The sequence below is a fragment of the Simochromis diagramma genome, unplaced genomic scaffold (assembly GCF_900408965.1).
Source record: "Simochromis diagramma unplaced genomic scaffold, fSimDia1.1 OVJJ01000802.1, whole genome shotgun sequence".
Taxonomy (NCBI): Eukaryota; Metazoa; Chordata; class Actinopteri; order Cichliformes; family Cichlidae; genus Simochromis; species Simochromis diagramma.
Window position 1 is genome coordinate 22,549,292 of NW_024387492.1, and position 19,420 is coordinate 22,568,711.

Here is a 19,420-nt window from a genome sequence, read left to right on the forward strand (position 1 = left end):
CCCTACATGAGCGTCAGGTACCCACAGTCAAGCATGAGAGCAGATTTAATCAAACGAAATTATAGAATTTAGAATGAACTGGTTCATATATTAATAAATATATTATACATATTATCATATCATATATCATATAACTTCATATTTGCTTTCTGTTAAAGAACCTCTTCTGGGCCCTCAACACCAGCTCCATAACTAAGAAAGCCCAACAGCATCTCTAGTTCCTGCAGAAGCTGAGAAAAGCCCATCTCCCATCATCTATTCTCACCACCTCCTACAGTGGGACTAAAGAGAGCTTCCTAAGCAGCTACATTACTGTCTGGTACACCATAACTGCACCATATCAGATTGCAATACCCTACAAAGGATAGTGAGAACAGCTGAGAAGATCATCGGAGCCTCTCTTCTCTCCATCACAGACACCTATCGCACCCGCTGCATCTGCAAAGCCACTGGCATTGTGGAGGACCCCATGCAGCCCTCACACACACACTTCTGTCAAGAGGTACCAGAGCATTGAGGCCCTCACTGCCTCACTGTCTTCCAATGTTTAAAGACGCCGCTGCTGCTGAACAAGCTGAAGCCGGTTTGAAGATGATCCATTCAAAATTTGTTGGTAAGATAATAAAAATATATTTTTACTAATTTTTTTAACATTTCGTTTGATCTAGACCAGATTTTCACCAAACTGGAAACAGCTTGAGCCATTATCTGTGTTTACCATCACACAAAATCTGAAAATGAGATCTTGAAAACTGTGGATGCTAGAGTGCTAAGATACTGATTACACACTCCCTCCCTTTTGGATTGGAGAATAAAATACAGTAAAAGTGTTTTATGACATAAAACTTATGAGAAAAATAAAAATATTTCCACACTTATCATTTCCGGCTGACGAATTAAAACGACTCATCTTTTTTTTTTTTTTTAAATCACAAATTTATTCTTTTAAAGCAAAAACAACAAAACACAGGTGAAGTATCAAAAACACAAAAGTCAAATCCAACCAGACACAAATGCAGGTAATAAATTCATTTCTATGTTAAAAAATAAAAAGCATAATATATCTCGGCACATCTGAACATGCAGCATCTATTTAACGAGCAGGTGGAAGCAGCTGCAGCTCCTCGTAGCTTAAAAATGGCTATAAAACGACATAAATTCACTCGTAGCACAGAAAACATTTAATCACATGTAGTGCTGAGTCATGCTGCTCTGTTGTTACTGCATGTAAACCACAGTGGATGAAACTACGCATCAGTGCACATTTCTCTGGATACTCACTCAAATTTAAACCTGTTTCAGACTCTGCAACCCTGAGGTCTCACGTGCAAATACTGGCTTTACTCTAGCAAGCAAACATCTCATAAAACTGTTCATGTAAATACAAAAAATAAACACTCTTTTTTTTAGCTGCAGTACTCTGTGTGTTCCCTTGAAATTGCTACAACACAGTTAAAGCGCAGTTAAAGATTTAGGACAACGACAAAAAGGAGGCACAAAGACAAGCCACCCGTTCAACGCCATACCAGAACCAACGAGGGGCAGAAAGAGACCGCGAGAGGGTCTCTTTTTTTAGTTTTTTCCTTATATTAATTCTGTCATATTTGCACATTTTGTTTCCCATGAACTTGCCAAATTTCTTTTTTACATTTTCACATTTTGACAGTCTCATACGTTTTTACTATTAATTTTGCCACTTTTTCTGGTAAATTTACAACTTTAGCCACATTTTCTGCCTTCGGTGGGCCTAACACACCATCATACACCCGAGCAGCGCGGTGATAACAACATCTCAGCAGCATGCAGCTCACACACTTATACTCCCGCTCACTTCCACTTCACCATCAGAGATCCTAAAGTGACGTAAAAAACTTTCCAGACTCCTCCCTGTTAATTTTTTATTATTATTTTTTTTAATATTTGAAGAGCCTGGCTGGGCTTTAGGTCGTTCTGCGTGCTGACTTGAATCTCTGACACAATCGTTTTTGTTAGACTTGTATAGTTAGGAGAGGAATGAGCACATTTTCAGCTGATTTCTTTAAGATTAGCATTTTAGTGTGACTTTAGAACATGAACTCTGCACTACAGCTGAAGATGAATCTACCATCGTCACCCGTTTCCTCAGATTCACCATCGCATCACATTTATGGCGGTGGAGGCGAGCTGGAGCTCAGCCGGCACCTCAGTTTGAGATGTTAGCGCTGTTGTTGCGGTTCCCGTATTTGTGGTGGATGACCAGCAGCACAACGCCCAGGAAGAAGCAGACGGAGCCCACGGTGATGTAGGCGATGCCCAAGAACGGGTTCTTGCCTCCCATCCAGGAGATGGTGCTCAGGATCATCCGCTTCCTGCCCTCAAAGCTGCGAACAGGGTAATCTGGTTTTATCAGGTTAAAGGTACGACAACCACTTATTTTTCTTTTAAACCTTCATTTAAATTTTATAAGAATCTGTTTCTGTTTTTGTCATGCAGTTTTGCTGTCACGACTTTCACGTTAAGGATACTGTAGTCCACCACTAAGGTGTAGTTTCCTCGGGGGAGGGTGGGGGCCATATTGTTCTTCTTTTGGATGATGCGGTAGAGTTTGCGGAAGGTGGGCAGAGCGGCAGTTCTCATCCACACGATGAAGTCCTCATTGATGAAGCCGTTGTTCTCCGGATCAGTGTCCAGCTCGTACACGGGCCGGTGCCAGTTCACCGGCTTCACTGTTCCTGAAGTGGAAGTAAAAAAACAAACAAAAATAAAAACGGAATAGACGTTGATGATCATCTTAAAAATGGTCAGAGTTTCTGATATTGTAGTATTACCAGTATTTACTAGTAATATTAGTAATAGAGGATTACTATTAAACAATCAAATATATTAAATAATAAAAATCTATCTAATCTAACCACACAATAAAATATAAAAAAGTGTGTTGTTAAATTATAAAAATACAAATATTAAAAACTAATTAATACAATCTAAAAAAAAAAAAAATGTTATTTAATAAAAAAAACAAAAATGTAAAAAATAAAGGTAAATAAATGCAGAATTTATTTATGTCAGTCATCAATATTTACTTCTAATCTCATTATGGTGCATGTTACTGCACATTCATTTATTTATTGAGCCACTTTTAGGTTTATGCTTTATTTCAGCTGTTTTATTTCCTGTGTTTATAACACGGAAACAGTGCAGCTCTGTGCACAGGAAAACGAATCCTTTTTTAGTACTTGTCTGCAATAAGAAAAACAGACAGCCTCTCCCTCAGAGAGAGAGAGTGCAGCAGACGTCGCTGACTGGCGATACCTTGAAAAACAGCCGTGAGGTTTGAGTTGGTGCCTACAGGGTTCCTGAACTTCACATGTTTGTCCGTCCACCAGGCAATTCCTGTGGACGTCAGCGGGATCGGGACACTTGTGCCGTTGGGGTCGTTGTAAAATAGCTTCAAGGTGTCTGCAAAGAAAGCAAAGACGGCTGATAAGAGAAACGTGAGTCATTCAAAGACACGTTCACACAAACTGATCTGTGATGATATGTGACCATAATCATTTACTAACAGTCATTTTTTTATGTTTTCTTCATTCTCTCTTTGTTGTTAATCTGCAAGAAAAAAGATGGTCTCACCGTTAAACATGCTGTTGGCGATGGCCCCACACGGAGCAATTGGCTTATTATCAATGGAAGCATATGGTTCACACTCCTTGCTGGGCTTCTGTAAAAGACGGAGAAGGAAAAGGTGACGAGAGAGAAGTGGCAGCACGTAGCGCAGCATTTAGAGCTGTAAGCAAGGATATAACCCAGCAACAACCAAGTAGAACTTCCTCTAATGTTCACCGAGGCTGGCTCCAAATGTGACACAGTCCCCACAGACTCCTATGTTACGTAAAAAGTTCCGTTTTAAAGCAAAAATGAGCATGTTTACAGTCAAGATTTTAAAAAACAAAATGCATTTTGGCCTTTCTGGACACTTCATAAAAGTTTTACAGGATGACACCCCTGTAAAATTGGGGGCGTAGCTGCTTTGACTGATAGATGTGCTCACACAGGCAGCTTGAACAATGTGTTTGTGCTGCTGTCTGAAGCGTGTTTAATATTATCATCTGACAAACGTTATGTCATCCTCTCCCGTTAAATGTGCTAATGGACCAATGAGGCCCAAGTCTGGGCTCCAGGTTTGGTTCTCCATACTTGTCTTCAAATGTTGAGATCACCACCATGTTTTGGTTTGTTTATTTATTTATTCACCTGTTGCTCTTCGTTTCTTTGACTCATGCCTGAAAATTAGCGTATATATCAAAACTAAATATGTTTTTGAAATCTAAGTTTTAACTGCATTTAAACCCCTTTTCCCTTGTTGTTTTCTTGGTCTGTGACCTAAAACATTTTGTCCTTGATATGAGTTCACCTTCTTTTTCCTGCTTGCCATTGGAGAGGAAGCTCCTACCTTGAGGGAATCGATGTTTCCGTTCAGCTGGCTGTCATCTCTTGACTTCACGTAACGTCTGTGATTTTGGTAAAAGTTGGAGAGGCCGTAATACATAAAGACGTTGCTCTGTTTGATTGAGAGGAAGATGTGTAAAGGTTAGCTTAATCAAACTGGCTGCCGCTGGGCTGTAGTCCTGGATGCATCTTACCTCGTAAGGCTGATCCAGCTGGAAGGGGATTGTGCAGGTGCAGGACTTCGTGTTGTTCCAGCTGAAGTTCTTTGCACAGTTGTAGCAGGGACTGGACGTGTCATCTCCGGTATAATCGATCTGTAAGCACGAAGCAAATAAATATGATAAATAAATAAAGTTAGCTCAATATATTTCATGATACTGACAGCTTTATTTATTTAAGATATGTGAATGAAGAGATATTCAAGATACAATTATATCATGAATATGAGCGTTTTGGAGAAAATGTCAGTATTAATAGAATCATTTAGCTCACTAAAATGTTTAACCCCGTTTTGGAAGAGCTTTACCAGATAATGATCAAATTGTGTTTGTGCCATTTGATGGGAGTTACACTATGTGGACAAATACAATATTAATGCAATACTCGTGACACAGAAAAATCAGCTCAGTTTACCTCAAACTCCTTGATGTTGTTAGACGTCACGTACAGGCCGATGCCGATGGGGATGAAGATGAGCCCGATGATGAAGAAGGCCGGGAGGACAGTGCCCGCGGTGAGGATGGGCTGCCACGCAGGGAGCCTCTGCTGCTTAAAGGCGGTGTTTTCGGGCTTCTTGTTCCGCAGAGTCCCGCCACCGGGTCCAGACACGGTGATGTGACCGTCCTCGTCTTTGGCGCTGTAACTGGACGCCATCATAACTTCGGATCTGTGATTTATCCAGCTGACCTTAGCAAGCTAACGGGGCTAGCTTCTCGACGACAGTTGTTTTTAAAAGGCGCCGGTCTTAAACGACGTCGTCATTAGCTTGTTGCTAATTTGAGTGTTATTTATGCTAATCAAAGTTCTGTTAGTTCATCTCTAAACCACGGCAAGAGAGGCTAGCTAAAAACGGCTAGCACTTCCTTTCCCGGAAGTGTACAAACAGGTTTGTCAACAACACCCAGTGACGTAACTCTTGTGGTGGCTACTGCTGCATTCAGTGACCGCTGCGGAAACAAAAGATTCAGTCAATGCTGTATTGAAAGGACACGTGGATTGGTGTAACATAAGAAGATGGAAATCTGTTTGGTATCTAATTACAATTATTTTATGCTACGAGTGACACAGCGATGGTTTTATTATTTCGTGCTGGAATGGCGAAGAATTGGTTTCAATTTCCAAAGATGAAATTAAGATGTACGTGAATCACTTAAAGGCATCGTTATTAGTCATACAACGTCCAAAAATCAGAAATAAATAAGTTTCATTTCACTGCTAGTAGAATTTTATTGACAGATTTAATTCTATCAACATAAAGAAGTTCTTCACTGAGAATATCCGTGTGTGTGAATAAAGTCTCAGAAAGCCATCACGTAGGCTTCAAACAGCATATATCATGTATATTGAAAAAGAATAACAAAAAGCGAGATGTTCAAGGATTCGAATTGAAATTTCCAAGCACTGTATGCATATGTTCACATCCACATAAATAATATGGCAAATAAACCATCAGAGACACTGTATGTCATTCATTATCTTCATCTCCAACTGCAGGATATTCAGCAACTTTCAAAACATGTTTGTTTGTTTTGTTTTTATTTCATTTCATATATGTTTTAAAACTGATTTAGCAAAAAAAAGAAAAGAAAAACTTCTTCTTCTTTCCACTGTTCCCTTTAAGGGTCGCCTCAGTGGATTACCACAGTGCCTCTACATCATCCCATCTCATCCTATCATTCCCTTTCACACCAATCCTCTGTATGTCCTTTTTCACTACATCCATGAATCTTCTCTGAAACCTTCCTCTGCTCGTGCCTGGCAATACAGACTAAAATTGTTAACGATTTGATGCCTAATAATCATAAATGTAACTTCAAAAGCCTCAAATGTGTTTTAAACTTTTGAATATTTGTCATTTAAAATGTATTAAAGCAGGTAAAACAGCGTGCCAATACACCTCACTGGGTTGAGCAGATACAAATAAGCCACAAGGCGATTGCCAAGCCCCACATCTGAATTAACTGAGTGTTTTCCCACTCCTCTCTCTCCTGGCTTCCCTGTTATAATAAAGGATAAAAAGCCCCCAAATAATAATAATTCCATTTTATGGTGTTAATTTATTCCACTAATGGAAGGTGTTTGTTTGTGAACACAAAGGGGGGGAATGGGAATCATCAGAAGTGGGAGGTGTGACTGTTTGCATCATGTACTGAAGCTTCTGATTCTTTTTGTTGTTAAAAGTCTCCCATCATCTTCACCATTCTTCATGGCTCAGCGGCGCCAGTTTACTGTGCCAGCATCCATCAGTGAACCTGTGGTGGAAAACACACAGACAAGAAAACCTTCATTTGAGTCATCACGCTCCCCTTAGACAGCTCATCAACTTTAGAGCAGTAGGCAGTTTCATAAGTATAAAAGATTTTAGAAATGAAACAGAGATTTGCTTTCGTCCGAGCTCTACCTCTAACTTGTTTTAAACTTACAGCTTACATAAATGAAAACATTTACTTCCTGTTCGACTTGTAACTTAATGAAGATAAAGGAAGTGATTATTTTGTAGTTATAATGACAGTTATTATATTTATTCAGTTATTATATTTACATGAAGAAAGGGTCTACTTAGAACAGGACCTGGACTGAATGGATGGATGGATGGATGGATGGACACTGTTCACTGTCTCTTGTCTCTTTGTCTTCCACAGCTATATGTTTAGCACCCATCAGCAGATGCAGCTCTCTGCGTGTTTTCTGTGTATTTTTTTTTTAATCTATTATCGTGTTTGGTTTTGTCAATTTTGTCTTTTGTCAGCATCAGTTGCTTGTAAATGTGCTTCATAAATAAAGTTGTGTTGAGTTACTGAATACTTCACATGTGCACAGGGTGTGAGAAGATCAATCAGTAGAAGCAAATGCAGGAGGACAAATATCTGAAAAATGATCACAGCACAATATCCGTGAGTGCATCTCTATCTCCGTCTTAGGTAACAACATCGAAAATGCATCCTGCCCTCTTTGGCATGAAAATATTGTTACCTTGATCTAAAGTCTGGAAAAACAGTAAACATTCCTCATCTGCGCTAAAGCGGTGCAGTGACTTTGCTGCAGGTTATAATAGCACACATCAGAGTGACTGAAACACGCTATATAACAGGAGGCCAGACTCTTGTCCCACTCTGCCTTCTGGGTTTCTGAGGAGTGCAACAAATCAGCTGCATGGGTGCTTACTTGCATAAATAGAAGTGCACAAATTGCACCTACACTGGGCCTTTAAAGGTGCTACCTGTTAGACTCCGGATTGGTTTTAAAAGCCGCTGTACTGCTTCAGACTAGCTCTCACTCTTTTTCAATTCTTGACAATTTTATTTGTATCATCCTATTATGATAATAAGTCTGTTAATCAGGAATGGCTGTGGCTCATCGGGTGATCTACTGAAGGTTGGTTGTTCAATCCCTGGTATCCTTGGGTATGACACTGAACTCTCAGTTCCTCCTGATGTGCTCATCAGAGTGTGAATATGTGTGAAAGGGTGTGAAAGATGTGTAAAGGGCTCCAAGTGCTCAAATAGAGTAAATAAAGCACTTTATAAAAACTAGTCCATTAAATCAAGTGACAATATATATACTGAGGAATCTGTCAATTTTTTATCTGTTTTATTCGAGTGTAGCCTGGATATAGTTGGATATATTATATAAATCTAGTTATAAATGAGTAAAAGAAGACACAATCAGATGAGTCCGAGCTGTAAATGATTGTTAGTTGTTAGACACTGTAATGGCTGGCTGTTTTTCAGCTCTGCAGCTGGACTGCAGCAGAAAAGTCCCACATGTCGGTTCTGAGCAGTTTTCTCTGAGGAGTGTGCCCGGCTCAGCCCAGCTATGATTTTCATAATCCTGTTCAGCCTCTGATGTTGTTCCCAGAAAGGACTTGATCCCCCCCAAATCTCTAAGCAGCAGGCTCTGTGATTGATCATGTTTACCCTTCTGTTTTCCAGCTGCAGTCTTTAATATCCTGCCATCTTCCTCTTTCCTCCTTACATCAGCATATCTCACACTCTCCATCTTCCTGAATCACTCTAATTAAGTGGTAGCACAGTTGCTTGTTCATATCACCGCATCTCTCCACATCTCCTGACAGATTACACAATCAGCAGGTAATTGTGTTGGCTGTTTTGTTCAGCCTGCGGTGAGACAATCATTAGAAGAAGCGTGAGGCTGCTGCTGCCTCACTGAGGCAGTTTAGAGATGTCAGATTTCTAAATGTGATCAGTTTGTTGCTGAAGTGAATCTCATCTCAGTTGGTTTATGTGCACTTGTCCACAAGAGGGAGGTGAACGTTCACAATGTGGACCAACGCTCACAGGTCTGTGTGGAAACCATTCTGAATAATGGCCAGCAGGGGGCGACTCCTGTGATTAGAAAGAGAAGTCAGTGAGAAATGGGTCGACTTCACCCAGCTGAACACTTTCCTGATGAGTTTATGATCTCAGCTGCTATTTATATATGATGCTCATTTAGTAAATGATCCCATTAGAGCCAAACTGACTCACAGGTTGCCAACTCATGATGTACCTTGTCCCTCTGTTTCCACGGTACCAGTATTTACATCATACAACTCAATAAATCCCTTTACCAGGTAACTTCAATTATCTTTAGTCTAAACTTTATTCTTGTTTTTCTTTACTTCTCAGGCTGAGGTCCACATGCATCTGTCCAACTGCTCACATTCTCAAATGCACTTTAGTTGAAACCGGAATAAGAAACCATTACTCTGCACACCTGTGATGAAGGCAAAATCCAGGCTACTTAAAGGTGAGGAGTACAAATATCTTACATGAAATGCATTTTTACTTCTATACAGGATGTGGAATCAAGTTCAGAGAATTAGTTTTCATGGTTGCCCGGGAGTGCTCTGGGAAGCAGCACGGGCACCACGCAGTCACAAAGATGGAAGTTACGAAGCAAAGCCGTACTTGGTTCAGAGATAAATAGTTTTTATTTTGGTGCGTGTCACAAACAATTCACAGTCAGCGCCTCGGTCACCAGAAACCTCCATGAGCTGCGGTGAAATAAACACATGCTATAAAAATATGATGATGGCATTAAAAATCTGAACCATCTATGAAGGAGCGGCGAGATGGAATTAATCAAATCAGCAAAGCTTTCTCGTGCAATTAACCGGCCGTTCAAATGACATGAATATTATCTGAAAACATGAGTGGTAGCGCATTAAATGATGTTTGTAAAGCTAAGCTGTGGTAAAAGGCGACATCACACACAGTCCCATGGTGAATGCACACAGATGTGTTCTGCGTCTCTATTCTGGCAGCAGATTTGGGGATTTGGTGGTGAACCGGCACTCAGCTCTTTCCTGCTGCCGCAGAGGCCAAGCCACACACGGTCGGCTTCCTCAGCTCGATTTTCATTGCGTGGCTCTCGGCCCGTGACTCTAACCTTGTCACCGTGGACACGCCCAGGACCGCTTTGCTGCTTGGTTTCATACCTTTTGACACAGGGATTCGTGTGGCGGTGCTCCGACTGTACTGCACATCTGCACTGGGCTAGAAAAGGAAGAAGAAGAAAAAAAAAAAGACAAAAACCATGAGAAGGAGACAAGGATCTTTTAATCGTTTTATTAACTGTGTCACTGATTTCACTGAAGCAGGGATGGTGAGAATGTGAGCTCCCCAGTAAGCATGCTTTTGGTGGCCCTGATACACGATCAGTGGACTAAGTGACGGTGGGTCATTTCGGGGGGGGGGGGTGACTCCTAATGACTAGGTACATAAAGCTCCGTATTTTTCGGACCATAAGGCGCACCGGATTATAAGGCGCATCAAGCAAAACAAAACAGTCAGATAAGTCAAGCTTTACTCAACTCATTCTTCTTGCTTTGGTCCGTTTACAACATCCTGCCACGAGATTGCATTTGTCCCTAACCATCAGGAACCCTCACGTTAACTTTTATCCAGTGGAAAAAAAGTTAGCGTTCAGTCTCCAGCTTCACTGTGTTTATGTTATGCTAACGTAGCTAGTGATCACGTACCACATCCTTATATACCAGCTAGCCCAACTTCAGTAACCATACAACTGTTACTGCTGTTTAGTTTTCTGTCTTTATTTATGTTGGAAGTGATAGCAGGGCTGTACGTTTTAATTTTTTCAGAAATCTCTCAGTCTGAACATGGTATATCATGTTTAGGTGGAAACTAGCGAGCTAACCTCCTGCCAACTTCTAACATCATTAAATTTAATAAATTCTGTTTTTATGGATGCCTGGATGTTAAACTTCATTGTTACACCTGTTAAAGAAACAACGCTGATCATTTTATTAAAGATGAAAGAATTGAGACAGTTTTTAAATCTCAGTGATGCCGCTGTGTTCGTTTGACTTTGCGACCTGAAACGGATGGAGTTTTGTACCCAGAGTACTCCGCGAGGCTCCTGACTACGGTAGCCATAATGCTCTGACAATCCATCAAGCTTACCAAAGTTGTACTAAAACATTCGAGGTCAGTAAGCGCAACCAGCATTCATACATAAGGCGTACCGGATTACAAGGTGGACTGTTGATTTTTGAGAAAATTATAGAATTTTAAGTACACCTTATAGTGCGGAAAATGCAGTACACTGAATTTTGTATTGCTTTGTGATAACTTTTCCATTTCTGTTATATTATGAAATTATGTAGTTCACTGCTGCTGGCGTTCATCATTCGCCACCTCTGGGCCGAAAAAAAAAGTCAAGCCAAAGTACCGGAAAACTGCAGTTCCTGTAGTGACCACTTGAGGCTGGCTCTAACGGTGAGTCACTCAGACTCAAAGGTTAAAATAACAACTACTAACACACCCATTTAAACTGTCCAAAGGTTTAATTATGCATATTTAAGGGAGTGGTTTGGTTGTACTTAAATACACTTTTAGGAATCAGCTGTTTAGTTTTTAGCATCGTTAAATATTTGTTTTTTTTCTTTGTCCATCAGTTATCGGCATCTTCTTTGTGTCTCAGTTGTACAGATGTACTGTTTTCTTACAGATTCTTTACTGTATAAATCCTCATTTAAACATTTATTGATATCTTTTCAGGTAAAATTGTTTAGCAGTTTAACCTGAATGTCCACAAAACCTGATTTTCACCTGAATCTATTGATTTGACCAAATCAGCGCTTACTGGACCTTTTCACACCAGTTTGTTGGGGTTATGTTGAGGTGACTTTGGTAAATGTAAATCTTAAGTGCTCAAAAGTCAAACCTTCAGTGCTCAGTAGCTGCTTTAACTTAGTTTGAAAAAGTGAACTTGTCAGTTTGTAAATTTATGCTTGTGTAGGAAAAGCCTCTCTACAGTGTTGAGCAGTTCTGGGTAAAGCATTCTGGAGTTAGTTCACATTATATATTCACAAATTCAGTGTTTAATACCTGGACAGAGTGCTATCTAGGAAGCACAGACCACCTGTTTTCATTTTGAAACATTTCAGAAGCAACTGAAACGTAAAAAATTAGAAACATTTCAGCCATTGCTGGAAACAAAGAGGAAGATATTCATGCCTCTAGGTTTGTATTCAGGGAGAGAGACAGATGGAGGTCATTAGAGCTAATGATCTCACCACTGACTGCGTCGGCCTGGAGGCGGCCGAGGTGATAGGCGTGATCGTTATGCTGCTTGTCATTTTGCTCTGAGTGGTTTTCCCCGCCGAGGCTTGGCGTGGAGAGCGGAGAACTGTTCCCGTTTCTCTGCTTTCTGAACTCAGGCCAGTTGGCCTGAGTGTCAGCACAGGACTGCTGCAGGCCTCAGACGGCCTCTTAAACTGTGGACCCAGGTGGATGTGGATCTTGTTGTCCTCCGTTGTGATGATGTTGCTGTTGTATTTCCTGACAGGTGTAGTTCCAGGCTGCTTCTCTGGGGTCACCTTGATTACTGTGCGGCCTGTGGAAACTTCGTGAGGCTCAGATAAAGCACACGCTTCAGCCACAGGGGTGGTGCTGACCGTGATGATGGACACTGGTGACTGATGGCTGCTCCCGCCATTCCTCTCTGGACTCTTTGCTCTGGAGATGGTAGTGATTGTGACAGGAGATTTGGCTCGATTGAGACCTTCCATTCCGTCACAGGTTTTGGTCTTTGAGGTCACGGTCGTGGGTTTAGGGACGATTGTGATGCGGGGTTTCTGAAGACCGAGAGTCGGGATGATGGTGGTGCTGGAGAAGAAATCTTCAGCTCGAGGGCTGGTGATCTCCAAGGTGGCAGTGCTGTTCCCGTGATCTGGGGTCACTCTGATATGAAGTGGCTGACCCGGTTTTTGGGACATGGTTGCCTCCGGTGGATGAAGCAAAGAGACCCCGTGGATCTTCTCAGGAGTGGTCTGCGTGATTGTGATGGCCTCCTTCTTTTTCATCCAGGGTATCCAAGACTTTTTGGCTCCAAGTTCCGCTGAAGCTGGAGGGTATCGTTCGAGAACTGTCGGCTTCTTGAGACTGTGTTGCCTGAGGTTACTCATCAAGTGGTTCTCCTCAAGAACTGATTTCCGGATAAAGCCCGCTGCCGTCTCGTCCTCTGCGGGCTCGCTGGCCATCACATCTGTCTGGACGGCTGTGGAGGTAACCGGGACATCCACCATCCTCCTGCCATTCATGCTTGGCCTCAAGGCACGACTGTACCGCTTGGCAGCTTCAAGCTCCTTGTTGAGGTTCTGCATTTCTTGGCTCATGCTCTTATTCTTCTCTTCCTCCTCCATAAATCTCTGCTGGAGGACAGAGAAGTCAACCTGCAGCTGGGAGAGCTGGTCCTCTTTGTTCATCAGCTCGTGGATTTTCTCCTTTAAAGCCAGAACATCTGCTTGCAGATCTTTGGTTTTGGCCTCCTCCATCTTGCAGCGAATTCTCAGCTCAGCCTCAGGACTCATGACTTCTCCTTTCTCTATGGCTTTGTTTCGGGCAATCTGACTTTTCATCTCTTCCAGAAGCTTTGATAGAGCGTTTGCTTTATCCTGCTCTGTCCTGAATTTCTTTTCAAGCAGATCATACTCATCTTCGGTTTTCATCAAATCGCCCTCAACCACCTCAAGATGTTTGAGCCGGCTCTTCAGTCTTTCGATTTCTAGCGTGAGCTCTGTTACTTTGTTATCTTCTCCTGGATTTTGGTTATTTTCCTTGCTGGCCCGCTTTCTCTGCATTTCCCTCTCCGTTTCCTCAAGTCTGTCTATCGTCATCTTCATCCCACTCAGCTTGCCATTTAGCTCCCTACACTTTTCCTCTTCACCTGCCAGTTTATTCTTCAACTCATCTCTCTCTTTGGTAAGTGTCGTCACCTGGATCTCCATATCCGATTTGTATTTCAGAACTTTTTTGCTCTCCTCTATCAGCTTCTCTGTGACCTCTGTCACCTTCCCCTGCTCTGCTTTGAACATCTTACTTAAATCATCACTTTTCAGCTCTTCCTGTTTGAGTCTTTCTGCCATGTTTTTGCGTTCATCTACCAGAATAACCGTGAAGGACTTCAGCTTCATGAGCTCGTCTTTAAGGGCCATTTCCGCTTTTTCGAACTTTGACTCTGAGGACTCGAGTTCCTTCATCCGGGTTTTCACCATCTCCAGCTCACCGGCCAAATCCTTCACGACACGTCTCTCTTTTTCCAGGTTTGCGTGAAGCTGTGAGCACTCCATTTTGCTCCTGTTAAAGATTGCCTCCAGTTTCTCCAATTCAGCCATTCTCTTCTGGAGTTTCTCAACTTCCAACTTCAGCTCCTTGCTGTGGTTCTCCTCTTCCTGCAGTTTCTTCCTCAGCTCCCTGCACTGAGTCTCTGTTTTGGTAATCTCCTCATCTTTGCCCTCCATCTCCAACACTTTCTTACGCAGATTCTCCAGCTCGGCCATGAGTGAAGAGTTCCCACACTCTCCTTTGCTGATCTTCTCCCTCAGCTCCTGCAGGTCCTCCTCTGATTTCTGCAGAACTTTGTTGCTCTCTTCCAGCTCTTCAATCTTGCGTGTCAGTCCAGCCAGCTTCAGCCTCAGCTGCCGGCTCTGGGACTCCTGGTTCGCCAGCTTGGTGGTCATCTCCTCATGCTCCTGTGTGAACTTTGCTGATCTCTGCTCTAGCTCGGCCTCCAGCTTTAGGACCTTCTGGCTGCTTTCCTTGGCGGTGTCGCTGACAGACGCCAGTCGCTGCTCTTTTTCCTGAAGCTTCTGAGTGAGATCCTGGATCTTCTGGCTCTGCTGGTCAATCTGCTCAATGTGCAGCTGCCGCTCGTCTACCAACATCAGGGCAAAGGACTTGAGCTTCACCAGTTCTGCTCTGACCTTCTCTAGCCTTCTGCTGTGCTCCTTGTCCTTACGAGCCTGGTAAGCCTTCTCCTGCTCCAAAAGCCTTTTGAGTCTGAAAAACAAAGACAGTGAAAGATCTTAGTTAATCTCTGCTAAAAAAAAAATTTTTTTGGAGCACTTGCTTTCATGGACCAAATGTGAATTGTTTGTTTAAAAAAAAAAAAAAAAAAAAAAGCCAATTCAATTGTAATATTCTTGGGATGGTAGTCCAAAAATATCCAAGTGCATGAATGCCAGCTATGAGATGGCAGTTTAGACTTGGCAATTTAATTTTTCAGTAAGTTACTACATTGGGTTTACACTTTTTAAATGTAGTTTGTTTCCTTAAAAACAATAATTTTTTATTATTATTATTATTATTATCATCATCATCATCATCATCATCATCTCAAATGTGTACACATGTAAACACATCTATGGGGAATATATAAGATGTTCTTAAGAGGCATTATAAAACACACTCACAGACATCCCCGTCATACAGACATGCAAGTCTCAAGCATTATCTGCATCTCCTAAAGCTTGTATTTCTGATCAAATAGATAATTTGTCATTTGTATATTGTACTTTAGTCTTGTAAGTGCACAACATTGTTTTTAGTTACGTTTTTTGTTTCTCGAAAGTGAGAAAAATATGTTTTTTTAAGTCTACTTTTAGTTATGAATTCATTTTTTCATGTCATTTTATTCCAGGATTGTTTTAACTCCGCGAGTTTGTAAAGTAGATCAAGTCGAGTAAAACTTTTCCTTTTGATAACAAACATTTTCCATTCTATGTGGATACATTTACCTCATCGCCCCTAAAAATTACAACCTAATAGTTGCCTTTAATTTTTATTTTGAACACAGTTTGCAAAGACGGGAAGATAAATAGAGCAATTTCACAGATTTAAAAATGGCATCAGCACAGCAGCACAGCACTGCACAGCACTGTACAGCACTGTACAGCACTGTACAGTGGCCTACAAAACTGAGAACTGAGCTTTTATTTGTAGATGTTTAACTGATCTCTGCAGGAGTCCCTGCAGGTCTGAGAAAGACGCTTTACAGCAGTTACATAAGACACTGGGATACATCAGCTGAGCTCTGGATCAAAAAACAAACCTCCGACCTCTACGCATACACCTTCACAGCTTTATCCTCCAGGGTCAAAAACTTCTTCCCCTCCAAACTGAACTTACCCACCGGCTGGGCTGCAGTGCTTGCTGATCCATCTCTGAGGGTGTTTTTAAAAGTAGCAGCCAGACTGCAGCTCAGCGTCTCCTGGGGGGGTCAGAGAGGGAAGGGAATGAAGGAGGGGCCCCAACTCCACTGGAAATTAGGCATCACATTCCAAACAGCTCATTGGAGGACAATGAGAAAGGTGGATGCCGTGCTAAACAGCACTGCTCTGCTGGATGGTGATGTCATCCACCCATCCATATATGGACACAGAGGCCCTGCCCTTGTTTGGACACCAAAGTGGGGGAGGAGGAAAGGCTCAAATCTTCTTCGCTGTTTTGCTTTCCCTCTGGGGAAGGAGGCACGACTAGACAGCAGGTGACATGACTCACGTAATGTGTCCACTTTCAAGTTCAGATTTCTTTTTCCTCATCTTTACTTTGGCTCCAGTTTTAACCCTCTGCTACCCACCATGCAGCCCTGCAGCATTTCCACAGAAACAAGACAACAATGCAAGGCGGGAGTTTTTGTTTGGGAGAGGACAATGCCAGAGTTGCACAGCCTTTCTCATTATAATCCCCTGGTATCGTGCAAAGCGAAAGGACATGGATATAATAATATATTTCTCCATAGTGGCTAAAGGGTGGGTGTGGGTGTGTGTGTGTTCCAGACAGAAAAGGCCTGTGGTTTGCACTGCAGAGGCTGCTAAATGAGCCAAATATGAGCAGTGCAAAGAGCTAACAGATGCTTACAGCTCTTCATTATTCCAAATGCATGTGATACATAAATACCACAGGAACAAGAAGCCACACTGTACAGTAACTGCCTGTGTTTTGTGGCTTCGATACTTACACTTTTGTTGGATGTTTGTAATTTAGAGATCTGGGAAATTGCTTTCTCAGCTTTGTATTTTAAATGAATAAAAACCATGAATGTAATCTTTCTTTTTAAGTTCAGAAAAAGCAAATGCCTATCCTGCTGTTCGGTGTAGGAAATACTAGAGGAAAATGAGGAAGTACTCTCATGTGATTAGGGATTAATATCACCAAGGACTTTTTACTAAGTTCTGCTCAAAGATCTGATGCGTTATCAATTTCTCACCGAGATGTCTCTCAGCCAGCTGAGAGATATAGTCTCTCTGGTCACTGCCACCAGGCCTCATCCCACCTCAACATGCCTAAAATACCTCACCTGGGAGGTGTCCCGGTCAGATGCTGAACCACCTCCGCGGGTACCTTAAAGTAGAATAGGAGATCTACTCTGAGCTTCTGACCCGGTGTCTAAGGAGGAGTCCAGACATCCTTGACAGGAAGCATGCTCACATCCACAGTCTCGTTCTTACAGTCACTGGAAACGTTCAATAACCAGTAAAAACCAAAGCTTCACCTTCAACGCAGCATTCAGATCACTACAGACTCTGCACCAATCCCTCAAATCCAAACATCTGGCAAACAAATGTTTATTATTAAGGTTTAATTCTTTTTAAAATTCGCTTTTTTAAATAAATCTTGGTAAAATACAAAATCACATTTTGTAAGATTAAGAAAAACTGAGCCCATAAAGTTTTTACTGAAGGCCAGAGACTAAGAGCTCAAGTCTTTTTACAACGTCTGCCTAGTTCAAGACACTTCTGCCTTCACTTTTCACCTCCATCTTTTTGACCATCTGTGGTTAGCGAGCATAGCAATCCTGCTGCCAATGTTAGCTAAGAGCTCCACTCAGGTTTGAAGTGTCACTTCACCTGCTGTACCCCAGTATATGAAAAGCCCTGGTTTTAACCATCTTGGGAGTTTCCACTGCTTTGAACATCCATTTAGATATCAACCATCTATCCTGAGCCTACATGAGAAAAGCTCTGAGGCTTTTACACCATTTAGACTAAAAACAAATTCGTTTCAGATTGAAATCGTACCATGCATTCAAAAGTGCAGCTTTTGAATGCGTGTTTGCACATTAAAATTCTTCCCTTCCTCCCAAATTTTACTCCGATTGCTCCCCCGTGCTCACAGGACACAGCATCTGTCATTGCTGCCTTGTTGGCAGATGATGGCTCTGCAGAAAGCCTCTCTCTGTGTTTGGGTCTATTCATAGCCTCAGCACTAACCGAAGCCTGTCACAGAGAAGGAAGAGAGCCCCAAACAACCATAAACCAGAGCATGGCTGAGCCCACAGCAAACATCGGGCCAGGAGATGCTGATCTCAAGCTAATAATAGTTGCAGTAATTACCATTAACGTGCTGAACAGACGCGTCAACGGGAGTGCTTGATACAGACGAGGCACAGTTCATGTTCTGACACAAACTGGAAAATCTCCACCACTGTGAAATTACAGAGAATCAAACCTACATTTTTCTAAAGACAAGCCTGATTTATCGGTCAAAATGTCGATGTCTTAAACCACATTAACCCATAACCACACTGGGCTCAGGGCCCTCTGGGTGGTCATGATGAAAACTGACAAATCCATGTTGCCGAGACTGTTGGATTCCCCCATCAGGAATCGATGCAGATCGACAATATTATATGGATAACAGTTTTCCCCTTCATCAAAGCCACTGAAATTTGTATTTCTATAGTATATACCAGTCATGATGACAAGTCGTTTCCATAAATACATTTTAAAAAAAATAAATGAAAATCATCCAGCAGGCAATGGAGGAGATCAAAACAAGAGCTGGAGCTTGGATTCTGTGAGGTAAAGTTAACTTTTACATCACAACCTTTTGGACATTTCTTCCTTCATTAGTTAATAAACATTTGGTTGGTTGCAGCCCTGGTTTGTTTTATTTTAGCCAAATGAATTAAATTTATTGCTTAGATCAAGTCTAGAAGTCTCTAAATGACAAGTTTTTCGGCAAAACACTCAGCCGTAGCTCAAAGTAAATGGATGTAAACCCTGCTGGTGCACTGTGGTGGACATGTTTTCAATTGAAGGATCTTAGCTTGTTTTTGGTGGGGGCCTTCCAGAGTCAACAGATTCATAAGCTCGTCTCTCGACACTTATTTTGTGTAGCTGTAGTGGTCTGTGACCGTTGTTACGCAAACAGAGCCTTGTAATCGGCCAGCGGGATCTCTGCTGGGAATGACATCATCAGGGTCGACATGTTGGTGATGCGAATCCACACGCTTACTGCAGCCAGCAGGAATGTGTTATCAGAGCAAGCGGAGAGGTGAGATCAAGGCGACGTTAGAGACACAGAGTCTGAAAACTTCCTAACGACCATGAAACTGAACCAACAGCTCTCTAAAAAAATTGAATACACCTGAACATCTTCACTGTTATACTTCAGGTCTGTCCATTCACTCTCTTTTAACTCTCGTTTAGGTCTCCTCCTCCACCATTTTCTGAGAAAACCAACAGTTA

The 19,420-nt window shown here is 41.9% G+C and overlaps 2 protein-coding genes and 1 long non-coding RNA gene across 7 annotated transcripts in view; 1 reads left to right on the forward strand and 2 right to left on the reverse strand.

Moving 5' to 3' along the window:
• Nucleotides 1-1,410: 1,410 nt before the first annotated feature.
• On the reverse strand, nucleotides 1,411-5,509 carry LOC120724689 (cell cycle control protein 50A-like). Its single transcript, XM_040017005.1, has 7 exons — nucleotides 5,059-5,509; nucleotides 4,620-4,739; nucleotides 4,430-4,537; nucleotides 3,610-3,697; nucleotides 3,292-3,438; nucleotides 2,505-2,711; nucleotides 1,411-2,376 (listed from the first exon to the last, which is right to left on the reverse strand). Exons 1-7 carry the CDS (start codon nucleotides 5,299-5,301, stop codon nucleotides 2,183-2,185), a joined length of 1,107 nt encoding a protein of 368 aa, XP_039872939.1. The 5' UTR covers nucleotides 5,302-5,509; the 3' UTR covers nucleotides 1,411-2,182.
• A 1,290-nt stretch (nucleotides 5,510-6,799) lies between these two features.
• Nucleotides 6,800-19,420, reverse strand: part of LOC120724686 (filamin-A-interacting protein 1-like) — a 52,405-nt gene continuing 39,784 nt past the window's right edge. For 2 of the 5 annotated variants that reach the window (XM_040016998.1, XM_040017001.1), the window contains 2 exons: nucleotides 12,185-14,948; nucleotides 9,559-10,142 (listed from right to left, as the gene is read on the reverse strand). In XM_040016998.1, coding sequence (XP_039872932.1) covers nucleotides 9,942-10,142; nucleotides 12,185-14,948 — 2,965 coding nt within the window. In that variant the 3' untranslated portion in view covers nucleotides 9,559-9,941. Of the gene's footprint in view, nucleotides 6,897-8,573; nucleotides 8,991-9,558; nucleotides 10,143-12,184; nucleotides 14,949-16,076; nucleotides 16,616-19,420 lie in introns of those variants that run through there. The other 3 variants (XM_040017000.1, XM_040016999.1, XM_040017002.1) reach the window with 3 other exon arrangements.
• Nucleotides 9,139-11,429, forward strand: LOC120724692. The gene is made up of 2 exons (XR_005693973.1): nucleotides 9,139-9,393; nucleotides 11,273-11,429. It is a non-coding gene; the product is annotated as an uncharacterized LOC120724692 (long non-coding RNA).